At 46.3% G+C, this 15210-nt stretch overlaps 1 protein-coding gene and 1 long non-coding RNA gene across 5 annotated transcripts in view; one reads left to right on the top strand and one right to left on the bottom strand.

The window, feature by feature from the left end:
* The window catches only part of LOC130153518 (uncharacterized), a 258449-nt gene that overhangs the window by 99480 nt on the left and 143759 nt on the right, over nucleotides 1-15210 (bottom strand). The gene's annotated exons all lie outside the window — the stretch shown is intronic.
* On the top strand, nucleotides 502-6404 carry BOD1 (biorientation of chromosomes in cell division 1). 3 transcript variants are annotated; one of them, XR_008823421.1, is made up of 5 exons: nucleotides 508-811; nucleotides 2133-2257; nucleotides 4106-4306; nucleotides 4411-4511; nucleotides 5520-5643. XR_008823421.1 is itself a non-coding variant. In XM_056348442.1 (4 exons), the coding sequence occupies exons 1-3, from the start codon at nucleotides 581-583 to the stop codon at nucleotides 4302-4304; spliced, it is 555 nt and encodes a 184-aa protein (XP_056204417.1). In that variant the 5' UTR covers nucleotides 509-580; the 3' UTR covers nucleotides 4305-4306; nucleotides 5520-5658. The 3 variants fall into 3 exon arrangements, 2 of the variants coding, with proteins under 2 accessions (XP_056204418.1, XP_056204417.1); XM_056348442.1 differs by lacking the exon at nucleotides 4411-4511 and having other exon boundaries at nucleotides 509-811; nucleotides 5520-5658; XM_056348443.1 differs by lacking the exons at nucleotides 4106-4306; nucleotides 4411-4511 and having other exon boundaries at nucleotides 502-811; nucleotides 5520-6404.

The raw sequence follows: 15210 nt of genomic DNA, 5'->3' as shown, positions 1-15210 counted from the left end.
CCACTGAAGAACACACCGAAGGCACAACCCGGCAGATATCCCCCGAGGACAGCAGTCCATCAAGCCGCAGGGGCCTGCGCAATGCTGAGGTAAACCTGGGGCCCTCAGGCACAGCAACTGTGTAGCAGAGGCCTGACCAGCCCTACCCTAGGTGGGCCTAGGGAGCAGAGCACTGCATGCTCAGCGCCCTGTGACCGGCCCGGCTGGCCTATAGCGGCCCCACCACAGAAGCTGCCCGCCGGAGTACGCCCCCCGCACACAGGCCGAGCTGGGGGGGGGGAAGCCCACACGAGCCTCACGGGCGAACTACAATTCCCAAGATGCATCGCAACAGCAGCGCGCCCGCCCGTGCGATGCCTTGCGGGGCCGCCGTCGCGATGCACTCTGGGATTTGTAGTTCTGACGAGCCCCCCGCCGCCCGCGGCCTATAACGCCGCTCCTGCGCAGCACTCGCCTCCCCATGATGCAGCGCGCCAGGGTTACGCAGAACGCAGCGCGCCGCCGGCGACGGTCGCGGTGTTGGGAACCGGGGGCGAGCGGGGCGCAGCCGCTGGCAGGCCCCGGGCGCAGGCCGTGGGCCATGTCCGAGAGCGGCGGCGCCGGCGGGGCCGCCCCGGGCGGGGGAGGCGGCGGAGCGGGCGGTGGAGCGGGCGCGGGAGGCGCGGCCTCCGGCTCCGGGCCCGGCGCCACCGACCCGGCCTCGCTGCCGCCCGGCGACGCGCAGCTCATCGCCATCATTGTGGAGCAGCTCAAGAGCCGCGGCCTGTTCGACGGCTTCCGCCGAGACTGCCTGGCCGACGTGGACACCAAGGTAGCGCCGCCGAGCCGGGCGGGTCGGCTTCCAGGGATCGCCGGCGGGGCGGCCAGTGTCTCCTCCGCGGGTCGGGGCTGTGGGCACCGTCCCTGGAATCTGGCTACCGTTGCCCGAAGGGGTACCCGCAGCCTTTCCCTTCCTCCCCCGATGCCTGCACACGGGTCCGGGGGCGGCGGGCCCGGGGGGCGCAGCTGCGGTGCTGCGCGCTCAGTCGCTGGGGTCTAAGCCACCTGCTGCCATCGGCAGCTGTCAGGCAGGCCGCTCAAGAGGCGGGCCTCGCTTGAAATGATAGCGAATCCCTGCAGGAGAAAAAGCTCAGACTTCCATTTTCTAGCCCTGGCCTTACTAGGAAAACAGCCTCCCTTAAAACGCTGCTCCTCTTAAGCATAATTCCCCCATTTCCAACACAGACTTTTAACCTTTATTTGAAGCCATTTTCTTCCTCAGTCACAACATAAACTCCTGAGCATTTGTTGGCAATATTGAGGTTGGGTTGTTCGCAATCGCCCTGTCAGAATTAAACACTGGTGTTCTATTTTGCCAAACCTATACGCTTTCAGCAAGAGTCCTGTTCTGGGACCTGCAGTCATCATTCTGGGCCACCCCAGGAGCTACTGCATTCTTGACGATGTTGGGTCATCTGCCCAGAGCAGCCATAGATCAGAGCAGCTTTGTCAGGATAGATAAACACTGCCCAGGACAGACGCTGCACCTCTGTTACCAGCCCTTTCATTCATCATTCCACACGCATATCAAATTCTGAAATCTAATGTTGCCAGCTTTTGCCCTTTCCTTGCACAGTACCAGGATTTGGATTGTCCTGTGTATTTATATGGGGGGGGGGGGGGGGAGGGCGGGGTTAGTTTAAGTTTCCACTGATAAAACTTGCAGAATTCTTATCTTTTATTTGTTCCTGTGGTACTAACACAATTAAGTTCTTTGTTAGTGACAATATTACTCAGCCAGTTTTCGAGGAATTCTGTGATGGAGGGTTTCTTGGCAACCAGAACTCTGCTTAACTCCCGTCTACACAGGAAGTTTGTATTTCAGTCATAAGTAATACTACGAGCAGACAACAATTTAAAAATCAATCTATCCAGCTATTTAAATTATTATTATAGCACCCTGACCAACTGCTTTGCAATTACCAGTTGTGCTCTTAGGTAGAACAAGCTTACCTTTGTTCAGAAAGTGAAAAGATGGAGAATATGGACAACAGAACAGTAGTGTACGTGACAAAAGAGGTATTATGAAGGACTCTGGCAGGCGTTTTGATATCTTTTAGCTGCTTAACTGGATTTTATTATTTTTTTTTTAGCCAGCCTATCAAAATTTGAGGCAGAAAGTAGACAACTTTGTATCAACCCATCTGGACAAACAGGAATGGAATCCAGCAATGAACAAAAACCAGTTACGAAATGGGCTAAGGCAGAGTGTGATTCAGTAAGTAAGCATTACCATTATTTTACAGAATGTTGCTATTTGATAAGTAATACATAACCACCTTATCACCCAAGTCAAGTAAGAATTTACAGAATTAAGTTTTTCACAGCATTTTCTATTATACTCTCCTGAGTTTCATTATAATAGTGGGTGCAGGCTTAACTCTCATTAAAATGCTTACGTTACTGCTTTGCCTGAATTGTATTTTCAGGAGTTAAGCAGCATAGTGAAGAAGTCATATTTGCTATCTAGCCAAGTTATTGCTGCAAATAGCCAACACTGTACCTGGTAGCAAAACTGTGCCTGATATACTGAGCTGAATGACCTTGATCTTTATCTTCAGGAAAGAGAAGCGCCTACATCACTTAAAGAAAAAAATCCCGAAGATGCCAAAGCTTGTTCAAGTAGACTCCGACCACTAGCAGGCAGTAATTACACTGGGCTAGCCTGATTTCATGCAGCAGAGGTAGCTTTTGTACAGCTATTTAAGGTACTACATTTCCAGCATGACAGGGAAACCAGCTTAAACTATGCTGCTTAAAGATTTAGGTTTAATATCTCATGCTGCTGACTCAGTGCAGGCTGAAGTATGAACCTTGGCTTGTTTGACTAAAAGTCACGGATAAAAGCTTTACAGTAAAAGTTGTAGGGAGAGGGAGAGCAGGGAACTTGAGAATGGCATTTAGGCTTATCAAGAAAGCTGTTAGAATGTCTTGCACACAGAAGAAACTGTATTTAAGATTACTTGAGAGAAGCTGTAAATCATTAGTATGTAACGTTAGTTTGTTTAATCTGTAATTAGAGAAGGGGGTGTCCACTGGAAGCACAGAATTTCCCATCTTTACTCAGAGTCCATGAGATGTGTTTGTCACTTAACACTTCTTATTTCATGTTACTCTACTGCTAAAATGAAGCAGACCAATATAAAAATGTTATATCAGAGTGCCTGTAATGAGAAGAATATAAAGTGCTCCCTTACAGTAGGCTATTAGTATAAAGAATAGACACGCAGTATTGAGGAGTTTGAAGAGTCCCTGTCACTCCTGTAGTTGCAAGACTGAGTGCTGAGGGTGTCCAGATGTGTAAGTCTTTTGTTACGTATACATATACACGTGCTGTTACCTGGAGGTGACATGATGTGCCATGACCCTGCACCCACTGGCTCACCAGCATTCAGGGCCTTATTAATCTTGTGGCTTCTTTTCCGAGCACCAGGCAACGTCTCCATTTCCTGTCCCCTGCTCCCTTGCAGACATGACTTAAGCCCGCTAGACAGCCTGTGCCCCACAATCCAGGAGTCTGACGCAGCCCCTGAAGTAATAAGTCACTTCAATTACTAGTGTTCAGTTCCAGAAACTTTGCTGTGTGCTACATGTGCTTGTTTTTATAATTAATACCCATCTGTCTAGACTAACAGTGAGTGACAGTAGTGTTATTAGGGGGCAAGCCTCTTCTCCCTCCAGTCAGCCAAAAAAAAGACTGTGCTCTCACCTGCCCTCCTCTTCAGAATAGCTTGTTTCCCTTGTTTATGCCAAAATGTGTTTGTTTGCTTTCATGTTGACCTCATTTCCACATAAGCCCTATTAAAGTGGCTCTTGTCCAACATGTCATTTAAGTACCTGGGAGACCAGATGTCAGTTGTTAATTCTGTAGGAAGAGGTGAGAGGGGGTGGGGGGTGGGGAAATAGGTGACTGAAACAGCTCCCTGTTAAGGATCTACTGAGTGGGCTGCAGTTCTCACCATGTTAATGCTAATTGCAGTTGACAGGAGGGCTCTGGAGAATTACTGGAGGAGATTGGGGAGAAGTTTTTCAGAGGAGCTGAATGACTCCTTTGTCTTTGTTCAAGGTCAGGAATGCTGGAAGCTGGAGTGGACAGAATTATTTCTCAGGTGGTGGATCCAAAACTAAACCACATCTTCAGGCCCCAGATAGAGAGGGCGATTCATGAATTTTTGGCTGCACAAAAGAAAGAGGAAAGTGTGCCAGCTCCTCCTCCAGAGCCTGAGAATAAGGATCCTCCTGCTCCATCTCAGGATGCCTCCTAAAGGTCTTGTATCTCTGCACTTACTACTTATGGTTTTTATGTACCTCATCTCTGTAGTTTGTATAATGCAAGATAGAGGAGACATCGTATTCTTCCTGGCTTGACAGGGAGGACACTTTGATCATCCGCCTGTTGTCAATGTCAGACGGTCATCTGAGCTGCTTCCACTTAAGTGTCTGCTAAAAATACATTAGGACTGAAGACATAGGTATGATGTAAAACAGCTATCAAGGAACACTGTGGACTCTGCCAGTGCTAGTTTTGGATCAGGCCAAAAGGCCTTTTATTCTGGTAAAAGCATATCCAGCAGCGATTGACATGGAATTGGCTGGATAGCTTTCAGAACAGTGTCAAATGGATTAAAAATATATATCCTTTACTGAAATACAGCTGAAAGTAGAGTGGTGACAAGTTATTGTGCCTTAGCATTGAAAGTTTTAGATAGCTCTTCTTTAGAACATACATTGGAGTGTTGAATTGTTAGTGACTGAAATATTCGCTGCTGGAGTAAGTGTAATGTCTTTGGGAGTGAATAACTGTTCATTCCAAACTGTACTGGTTTAAATAGAGCAACCTATATCTTTCCAGCTCAAAGGACTGAGGGTGCCTTTGTTGCAAACAAGTTCATTCTGGCTTTTGTGATTAAAATAGCTCAGGGGGCCTCAAGGGGCTATAATTGCTACTCTGTCTTAACACAAATGACTATGCACCCATCTCTGCTAAGGCCCTGTATCTTAATGTTGATTTGAATATTGAGGTCTGTGTACACATTACTGAGGAACCACTATTTTGATGGAAAATTTCAATCTGCAGCTTTGCTGGGGAGCTTACAACCATACTGCATGAAAGGAAGTTAATTGTGAATTGTTCTATTTGCTAGGGCTTTCTGAAAGCAAAAATGTTCTTATCTACAGCTGATTTATTAAGGAGTAAGTAACCTACAATAGCTGTTCTTATGCTTGGAATGATGAGAGCAACTAGCATGATTTTTAACTTGGTAGAAGTTAAAGTGCGTGTAGTATCATCCTGAGTTATCTGTAACTTGCAGCCTTTAATGCCTTGATAGATCTTTGCATTTGTCTAGTTCAACTAGTTTAAAGTCCATCACAACCTGCAGCTAAGTGCAGCTGTTAATTAATATATTCTAATCTATTCTCTCTTCAAATGCACTTAATTGTGAAGGTACCCTCCTCTAAACTCTCTTTTTTTCTTGCAGTGAGTTCCTGATACTAAGCAGCTGCAGTTGCAAAATACATGTCCTGTTAGATTGGCAATGGATTACTTGTTCCGTTTGGTGCAGGACTGCTGTCTGCCAAAGATAAGATTGACCTTTATCAGACCTGTGGGAAGGCACTGAAATCAGTGAAATTCAGATGCACCTGGAGTTCTGCGGTTGGAGGGACAGCCAAAGTGTGAAGATATTTTTGCTGTGAACTGCAGTACAGAGAGCAGCATGTATTCTTGTTAGTCATGCCTTCAGGCAAGGGGGTGGGAAGACAAAGGGAGTTGGCTCTTGTCTGGAGGGAGTAGGGAGGTGGTTTGAGATGATACTAGGCTTGAGAGCAGGAAGAAAAGGATGTTTTGGGGGTGGGGTAGTCTCTTGGAGACCAAGTCAGAGCTGTCAGATTTTCTTTGATACAAGCCAGATGAGAGGAAGCATCATACACCTCTGCTGCATAATGCAGCACTGAGTAGTAGGTGCCAAGCCAGGTGTAACTCATTGCACTGCCTGCTTTAGGAAAGACATTTCCTGTTTAAAACTGGAAAGAACACTTCAGGATCAGTTATCTAGGTAATTTCTGTTGCATTGCAGGAAAAATGTTTACAGTTGGCTATGACTATAGCTGATTAAATTTTTATTTCCCAGGTAACTCTGGGAAGCAAAGGGCACCAGAGTAGGGGGATCAGTTTGAAACTTGTCTCTTTCAACTTGAAAGACTTTTCTTTCCTGTGAAATTTCTCAGGTGCCTAGTGGAAACTGTCCTATGCTTTCAGCTTGAATGCATGCAGTGTCCTCTGGATGACAGTCAAGTAGAGAAAGTGATCAAATATTCTGCCAGCAAATGTCTATACCTTTTGCAATAAAAGACTTCAAAAAGCATCTCTGACTCCTAGCTTTTTCATATTATTTTTTTCTTAAGGAAAAACTACTTTTAAGAAACCCAGGGGTCCTGATTGCTGGAACCCTAACAGAAGTGTGACGTTACACAGTTCATAGATTAATCTGGGTCTGATTGTTAGAATAAGTTATCATGAAATAAGATGGATGTTAGTATTCCTCTCCATATAAGGTCTCTTTCAAAAAGTCTAAACTATCAAAGAACTGAATTGACCTCACATCATTTATGAGCTATAAATCCTGACTAAGTTCAGTCTGGTGCTAGTGATGGTGAAGACATGCTCAATCTTGTGAAAACAGTGTGCTTCTGGCAATTGGCTGGAGCTGTTTCTTCCCCCGCCCCCCCCCCCCCCTTTCTGAGAGCAGTCTTTTAAGAAGCTAATAACTGCTTATGTCATTGAATAACACTTAATAATGTTTGAATCCTTGCTATTCATGGGCTACATACCTCAACTATAGCCTTACCCGTAGACCTTGTATGTGAACAGATGCAATTCCAGCTATACTGTGCTTCCTTTTCAGACTAGCTAATTTTTAGGGAAGATTGATGCTGTGGTTTAATCTTGTAGCAAAGTTATTTTGCTTAGTACCTCCTCTCAGCACAGTTATGTGCAGAAAGGAAATGACAGAACATCTGGCATTTTAAACCCTTCACAAGAGAGCTCTATGAACTTCAGCGCTGCAGAAAATTTGCAGTGTGCACAGTGCTGTATAGTCCTGCTGATACATGATTCTTCCATCAGTATTTTTATCCCTTCTAAGAGTACTTCTCTCAGAACGGGGACTTAAACGCCTGTACTTTTTAGTGATAACTTATATTGACTGCAACCTTCCTGATACGGTTTGAAAAATCTGTATTTTAGGATAAACTGGTTGTGTGGTTTGACTCTCACTGTTATATAGTCTTGTGTTCCTGCTGTAGAACAGGACAACGGGTATGTGAGGAAAGGGCTTTCTCCTGCATGTTGATTTGGTGGTTAAAGACTGTTGTCTAAATCAATAGTAGGTATTTTCCCTTAGAGCCTTAAGGGCAGCTCTTGGCAGGAAAAGATCTGTCTTTCACCTCCAGGTAGGGTGTCTTGACCACTTTTTTGAAAATGAATCAGTTATAGGAGGGTATGGGGGTGTGGTGTGGAGCAGCGGGGATTCTAACTGCTTAGACAAATGCTGGATTACAGTAGGAGTAGTTAGGGATCAGAGACACCGGTTTTAAAAAGTAGCAAGTAGAGCTGGATTTACTGCAGTGAAGAGGGAACCTGAACCTATGTTTCCTACCTCTGACAAGTGCTTTAACAGATGAGTGAAGGAGAATAGATTCAGCCACTGTAGTTTTTAAAAGGCGTTTCCATCGTTCTGTCTTTGAATGCGGTGCTGTGTTAAACTGAATGCTAATGCTGTGCGTGTGTAGGGCTATTCCTTCAGCTGGTCTTGGCCTGTGCAGAGTGGGTGACTGCAATGACTGGGAACTTTCAGATCAGAACTGAGGCACCTAATGAGATTAGAGCTCAAACATTAAAGACTGATCCTAAATGTGGATTTGCTGCCTAAAGTCCTTTGTTTGGATCAGAGCCTTGGAAGTAACAAGCTTCGGAAGCATACCTTAGATCTAATGGGACAGTGAGAAAAACTACCAAGCCCTTATCGTGATGAAGAAATGGTAGCTAGTGCCCTTTGATTATATACGTTTGCCCCTGGCAACTGACAAAACAGGATTCCAGTCTCAATAACTCAATGATATTACAGACATCTTCACACCAGAACAAGAGAACAGGTTTGTACCTACAGCAGAAGTGAAATCGTTCCCTTGTATAGTAGGATGTTGGACTAAAGTTAGCGTGTTAGTCAGTTTACATCACTGTGCTGGGTATGTTAAATACAGTCCAAAGAGCTGGGTGAGGCGGACAGGTCCAAGACATTTGAGTAATTCAAGAAACAATTAGAATGCCTTTGTGGAGCTGCAGGGCTGTGTATTAGGGGATGAGCCTCAGTGGATCAAATGGACCTTCTCTTTGATCTCCGAGTCCTTCTCGCATTCAAGCTGACTGTTCCTATTTTCTGCCTGGACAGTCATTTAGTGCCTCGAATTTGCTTTCTCAGATGAATACATTCATCCTTTCAGTAAATTTGAAGATATTGCAGCACTTCTTCATCAGATACACTAACAATGTGAAGGAGCTTTAAGGATTTTCTGCCTCCTTGGTTTTGCTTGTCCTAGCCCTGTGCATTTGCTTCTGCCCAGTCACAAGAGACCAGCTGCAGTTTAAAGAAAACACGCAGGGAGTTTGAGTTGCATTCTTGGAAAGCCAGCCTTGCTACTCCATGGCTGCTCTGCCCTATGGAAATGCCGGAGTCCAAAGCCTGCAGGAGCCAGCCTAGCTCAGCAGGTAGGTACTAGATTAGGAACTAGGAGGTACAGGTTCTCTGCAGAGACTTGCTAGTCCACAGTCATGTCTGTGGCTAGTTGTTTTACCTGTTTGCTTGCCTATAATGTGAAAACTTTACTCTCTGACGTAAGTCCTGAAGTGGGGAGGGCGTCAGGTGCTATATGTAGGCCCAATGCTATGAAAACACAGAATGAAAAGAATGCACGCGTCAGTATACACACACAGTGTTAAGTTGTGATATACTGTACAAGTTTTGAAGATTACATGTTGCTGAAGTCTCATGGAATAATCTTCAAACTCACATCTTGCTGGCCAGACTAGGAGTTCTAATTACAGCATTTAGTGTCAGATCATGATTCCAGAATTAGAAGCAGACAGAGTGAACTGAACCAATGAATCCAGCTTCACAATCCCTATGAAGGAGAAAAAAACAACACCCAAACCCACAAACTTATCTAGAAGGACTGCATTGCCATGCCAGTCAATCATCCCAGCATTTGCTAATCACAGCCAAGTGGCATATAAGGCAGCGCCTTAAATTTTAGCTGTTGCTTGACTATTAAAGGAATTATTATCATACATTCCATAGGATTAAAATACAGTAAAGCAAAAAACCACCCTGATCTTAAGGTGAGGGAAGCAAAAGGAAGACCCTGATGACAGCCACCCGAAAAGCCATGAGCAGATGTTAAGCACGCTCCCCTCCAGCACTGCCTCAGCTGCTGCACTTTTCCTGGGCTGCCTTTGGGGTTGATGGATCACTGGTCACCTAAGCCAGAGCCCAAGGAAGTGGGCTGCATTCACTTTCTCCAGATGACCCTTCTGGCAAAAGCAGGCTTGAGACATTAGTCTGGACACCAAACGTATGGCCCAGGTTTTTGTAGCTTTCTTGTAGAGGTGGGTGTCCTGATGAGTTTATAACCCATGTATGCACGTTCCAGCAAAACAGAAAATGCCCGTGGCCTGCACTCCAGAAAATACAAAACTCCACTGGCTACATAATTAAAATTTTCACGTACATTGAACTCTAATGTTCTGTAGTCAAAGACAAGTATAATCAGGTTCTCTTGGGTGAACCAACTGAATTGTACAGTCTTACTGAGAAAATAAGGAGAGACTTTCATAGCTGTTTTGGGAGTTCTCATATTATGCAAACATCTCAGTTCAAGCATAACTTGCAGCACTGCAGAACTTCTCTTACTTTGCCACCATCTATTTTCCCTTCTTCATGGCGAAACCTAAACTACAGCCTTACAACAGTTCTGATGTTTTTTTCCTTTAACAGTGTCCCAAATGCTGTCAAGTTAGAAAAACTGAGAAGCAGAATTCCATTGCCTTTCCCCCATTACTCCTGAAAAACGTACATGTAATGCATACCATCAAACATACAGCAATCTAGGTGGAATCACAATGTTATTTTTTACAAACATACATATTATAGTCCAAGAGAAACTTAATTACAAGTACTGTCAAGTTAAGTGATCAATAATGTGTTTATAACACATTCTTAAAACTGATTCTTGCTAGAAATGATTAATAGGCATTTTATAATTACTTCCTTTTTTTTTTTTTTTTTGGAACTTCTCATGCAAGTGTTACATAAAATAATTAGATGCTTCCCAAACACTCGCAATGTAGTTGTCACATGACAACAACTCCAGAGAGGCTTCATTCAATTTAACCTGAAACAGATACCAACAGAGCATGATAGTCACCATAGCTCCTGATAGTTTTTACAAGACCACAGTTTCACCTGAGCCTGGATTTTGGACACATGCATTCTCTGGTCGCTTTAGCAGCTACCAAGAGGGTTCTTGGGCAGGTCATTTGGTTGAAGCTCAATATCACAGCATTAATTTAACATAATCAGTTCAAGAAACATCTCACCATCAAGTATTGGTACTGCTAAGTGACACAGAAAAGGTAACTCACTAAACAAAGATTCAAGCTCAGCCATTTCTCTGCCCTTATCAGCTATTTAACTGAATAGTGTCTAGGCCACTAGTAAGTCAGACAGATACTGACTCAAGTAAACTTCACCAAAAGAAGCAAAATCAAAATTGCCATTATCTATTTAGCCTCTGCCTAAACCAGCTGGTATTTTCCAGTGGCAGTTCTTCCATTTGTAACCACATCCCATCCCAGAGTTAGTACGATGTCTCCATCTGGTAGAGATGAACCCAACCCAAGTCTCCGGATCAGTCCCAAAGTAACTGCAAGCAGGTTTGTAGATCAGACCCTTGTGACTAAACACCTAAATCCAAGCATATCTGGTGAAGGGAGGACAGCTGAATGGGAAAGAACAGTAAGTCAGAAGATCTCTCGTCTTGGTTCCTTCACTCATTGGTACCCAGGCCTTACTCATCCCTCAAGTACTCCCACATCACGGTAATGCGGTTCCAAGTTTAAAACTTATTACAGAATTCAAAACCAGCCCCGTTTTGAATCTTGCTGTCAGACAAGCGAGACACCCAGACTCCCAGCCTACAGGTCAGGCAACAAACCCCCGCTCTGGGCAAGGGGAATAATCACGGCTGGCTGGAGGCAAATCCAAACCACAGCTCTGAATCTTGGCGCAGGGAAGGATCACAGGCCCCTGTCAGGACAGTGGGTCAAACCAACCCCTGCCTGAAACACAGAGCTAGTCATTGCCAAAGCCCTCAGAATCCATGCTGGAATCAACATATGGGGCTTTGAACCCAAACCACACGCTGCTCCGCTTCCTCTCCTGCCTGTGGGAGAAGTGTGACTGGTTTTACCAAGGCACAGCCAATATGCCTGGAAGAGGGAGTTTTCCGTGTATCATTTTGATCTTGGCCTGAAGAAGGGGCTGGGGTCGGGAGGGTTAGACATCGTACCTGGAACTTTTAATGGAGCATTTTACTCTCACTACATTGACAGGAAGGGCAAGACCAGCACCCACTGTCACAGCACTGCTCACATGCCACATGCTTCAGGAACATCACTGCTCTGGGACCACGGGCATCACTGGGTACCAGCAGAGTTTTCTAGAAGCACCTTCTTTTCCAGCGTACGGGGTACGGCTGGGCACAGCTGCAATCGCTGCTGAGCAGGCTCCTGTGCTCCCACTTTTTGCTAAACTGGAGACCAGTTTCTCCAGTTCCCGGCTCAAACACGCAAGGGACTGGAGCAGTTTAACTCTTTCATAGATGTTTTCCTGTTTATACTGCAATGAAAATATATTTTACCCGCTTTCTTAGAAAGAATCCAGCTTCGCCTCTTGTGAGCAGTCAGGGCCCCTCATATCCACAACCACCAAAGCTTAGAATTGCAGGGCTCCCTGCTCCCTTTCTGTCCTGCCAAAAAGCCTGTGCGGTGCAGCCATTCTGAATCTGGCCATAAGAGGGAGATAAACCATTGCTTCATTTCTCGGTCTCGGTGCCTCCTTATAAAACCTGCGCAGATACAGGACTCCAAAGCCTTTACTGACTCCAGAGTGAATCAACTTCGCAAGGCGTGGAGGCAGCTCTCACAAAGTGTTTCCATGAACTCTGACTGTACTTGTCTAGTGCAAATCACACAGCAGATACTGTAATTTCTCAAGAGGTTTAACGATGGGAAACAAATATCCATTACTATTAGGGAGAGTCTGGGGAGAAACCTGAACAGCCCAAGCGATCAGGGATGAACACACAGATTTAGCATGTGAAACGGTAAATTCTGACCTACCCAAATCTGTAATTCACTGATCTGGTGTGAACAAAGTTGAGGCTAAAACAGCAGCAGTAGTGCCTGGGGCCTCAGATGGTAGTGCCCCAAGATTGTATCAGAACCATAGCTTCAGTTCTCGCATTTTTGTGATTCAAGTGCTGAGCCCACGTCGGTGCCAAGTCAGCCTCAGAAACATGACTGGGCAGTAACCAGCCCAGCAACAACTGCCCTCGTCTAGACGCCGTCAGGAGGTGCAGAGAAACGCGCTACCTCAGCCATCAGACTGGGAGCTGGCTCCACCGAAAATCCCCTCCAGCACTGGGATGAGCCCAGGGACAGGCACCGCAGCAAAACCCAACAAGTCCAGCTCACCTGTCCAGGCTAAAGGAGTATGAGGACCTCACATGTCACTGATTTCACCTGGTTGACTCTCACACGAGGAAATCGGTGCCTTTTGCACTAGTGTCTTTATAACAGATGCCTGTTCACTTGGAAAAATAGAAAAGAAAATCCCCAAACCAGTTCAGGTTTTGGCCCTACAAAGAATTCACGTAAGGACAGAGAGCTGTAGTTTGCTTTGCAGAGCTGGGGCCTTTAGGAAGTCCACACAACTTCATACAGTAAATGCATCCATTTTGGAAGGGATTTGTGACAGAAATAGAAAACCATGACATCCGTGTGTTTCATATTTCATTGCAACCCTGTGAAAGGGAGATAAAATAATCCTGCTTCAGAGAACTCATAAAATTTCACATTTTCTACAAGGGGGCAGCACAGCTGTAGAAAAAAAAACCAAAAAACCAACAACAAAAAAAACCAGCCATAATTCTTCCCCTACAGCACTCCCTGTGAGACACCAACACATCATTAATCACCCCCTTCCATCTCCTCATTCACCTCCATCAGCTCCTCTGCTAAGACTTAAGTCTTCCAGGTAGTTATCTCCAACTTCTACCAGCAAAACCAGGACTGCTTCAACCAAGACAACCAGCCTCAGAGGTTACCAACCAGCAAAACCCATGCTATAAATGCAGGAACTTGCACAAAGCACTCTACCAACCTAAGACCTTGCAAGGAAACCCAAATAAAGTCCAATTCAACCTTACCTTGGTCTGGAACGCACTCCACTCCACTCCAGGCTCTGGAGCACTGTGTTCCCCCTCCAGCTCAGCCCCAGCTGCAGGGGCTTTGCTGAGCAATTGAGCTCACCTGCACCCAGGGCACACCTGAGCCATTGCCCTCCCTCCTTCCCGGGAGAAACACCACACTGCTTCGCCTGCAAAAAGGGTACCCCACTATCTCCAACCCTGCCTGAATCTCCACTTCCTACAGGGGAGCCTGGGCTTAGCCCTAATCCCATGCAAAAGCCCATGTTTCCCAAAACGATGTGGAAAAGTGGGATTTGGCAGCTGCTGGCCCCACAGGTGATAGCTGATGGTTCCAGCTCACCACTGGCTTGAGCATGTGGGTTTGGCAGGTCCCCAAGGCTGACACTGCTCACCAAAACACCCCACCCCCTCCTCCAGGGATGTCATGAAGGTGCAAGGGGTGGGGGAGTGTCCAGCGGCCACCCTCAGTGGTTTATTATGGGGACCAATTTCTTTCCCCTTTTGCACCAGGACTAAGCCCAGCATCACTTCTCTGGGACACCAGGAGGGTACCAGGGCAGCCGGGATGTCGCTCCATCTTGAACAGATTTACATCAGTCTTCCCAACCCCCACAACTGTCGGAGAGCCACGGGGGTCCAGCAGACACCCGCTCCAGCTCCAGCAGGCATGGGGAGGATGGGGAGGGGGTTGCTGAGGCAACAGCATGCCTTAGTTAACCGTTATTTAACCCATCTCGCCCCCCCTCCCCCCCGCCGCCACTGCCGACGTGCGCGACCGAGGGTACAGCTTTTATTAGGGTGGGATTTTGCAGCCGCTGGATTTATGGGATGTCCCGACCAAAGCCCGGCTGCCTGCCCCAGCCTGTGGGCTGCCCTCTGCAAGGGACAGGGCAGGCAGGTGAAAAAGAGTTTTATGAAAGAAACAACCCTGAGGTGTCGTTCAAGACGTGAGATTTTTATTTTTTGGGGGGTGGTGGGGTGGGTTTTTTGGGGTTTTTTTGGAGGAACAAAATCAGTTTTTCAGACCAAAACCAAACTCCATCCCCAAGATGCTGCTATTTTGGTACCACCCTCACCACTGGGCTGCTGAGAACCAGGGGCTAAAACAGGGTCGGTCACCCCAGAGCACAGCTCCCCCAAAAGCTGCAGTGCTTTTTGGGTGAGGAGGAAAACACTGATCCGGTTAGGAGACTCACTGACTCAAGTCAAATTTTCTCACAAATCATGTGGTTTGGGAAGCTGGTCTCCTCCGCAGAAAACTGAAGAAAAAGCAGAGGCTTGGTGGATAAACCTCGCCCCGGTCCCTGTCAGTTAAGCCAGTTTTTTACAGGTTTTGTATCAATGCAGATTTTGCTGTCAAGGCTTCATGGGTGGCACTGGGGCTGGCATGCAGACCCCAGGGGGGTCGCACGTCCCTACCAAAGCCTCATTGCCCTGCAGAGCTGCCTGAAGTAAGTTATAGTGGGCATTTGTGCATGAAAGCCAAGGAAGCACATGAATAAGGTTCTGCCACATGTGCAAGAACCATCTTCATGCCATGGTATCCTTCGGGGCAAGGGCTAGCAAGTCTGCGCCACCACAGAGAGCACATCGAAGCCTCTATGAAGCCCCTGAAAGCATTCG

This window comes from Falco biarmicus, chromosome 8 (assembly GCF_023638135.1).
Source record: "Falco biarmicus isolate bFalBia1 chromosome 8, bFalBia1.pri, whole genome shotgun sequence".
Lineage (NCBI taxonomy): Eukaryota > Metazoa > Chordata > Aves > Falconiformes > Falconidae > Falco > Falco biarmicus.
The sequence above is the reverse complement of the archived record's forward strand: the minus strand, read 5'-3'. Positions and strand labels throughout refer to the sequence as shown.

Bases quoted from the DNA above. Each gene is read 5' to 3' on its own strand.
- BOD1 (XM_056348442.1), top strand. From the start codon at position 581: ATGTCCGAGAGCGGCGGCGCCGGCGGGGCCGCCCCGGGCGGGGGAGGC. The intron at 812-2,132 runs GTAGCGCCGCCG...TTTTTTTTTTAG, and splicing joins TGGCCGACGTGGACACCAAG to CCAGCCTATCAAAATTTGAG. The intron at 2,258-4,105 runs GTAAGTAAGCAT...TCTTTGTTCAAG, and splicing joins CTAAGGCAGAGTGTGATTCA to GTCAGGAATGCTGGAAGCTG.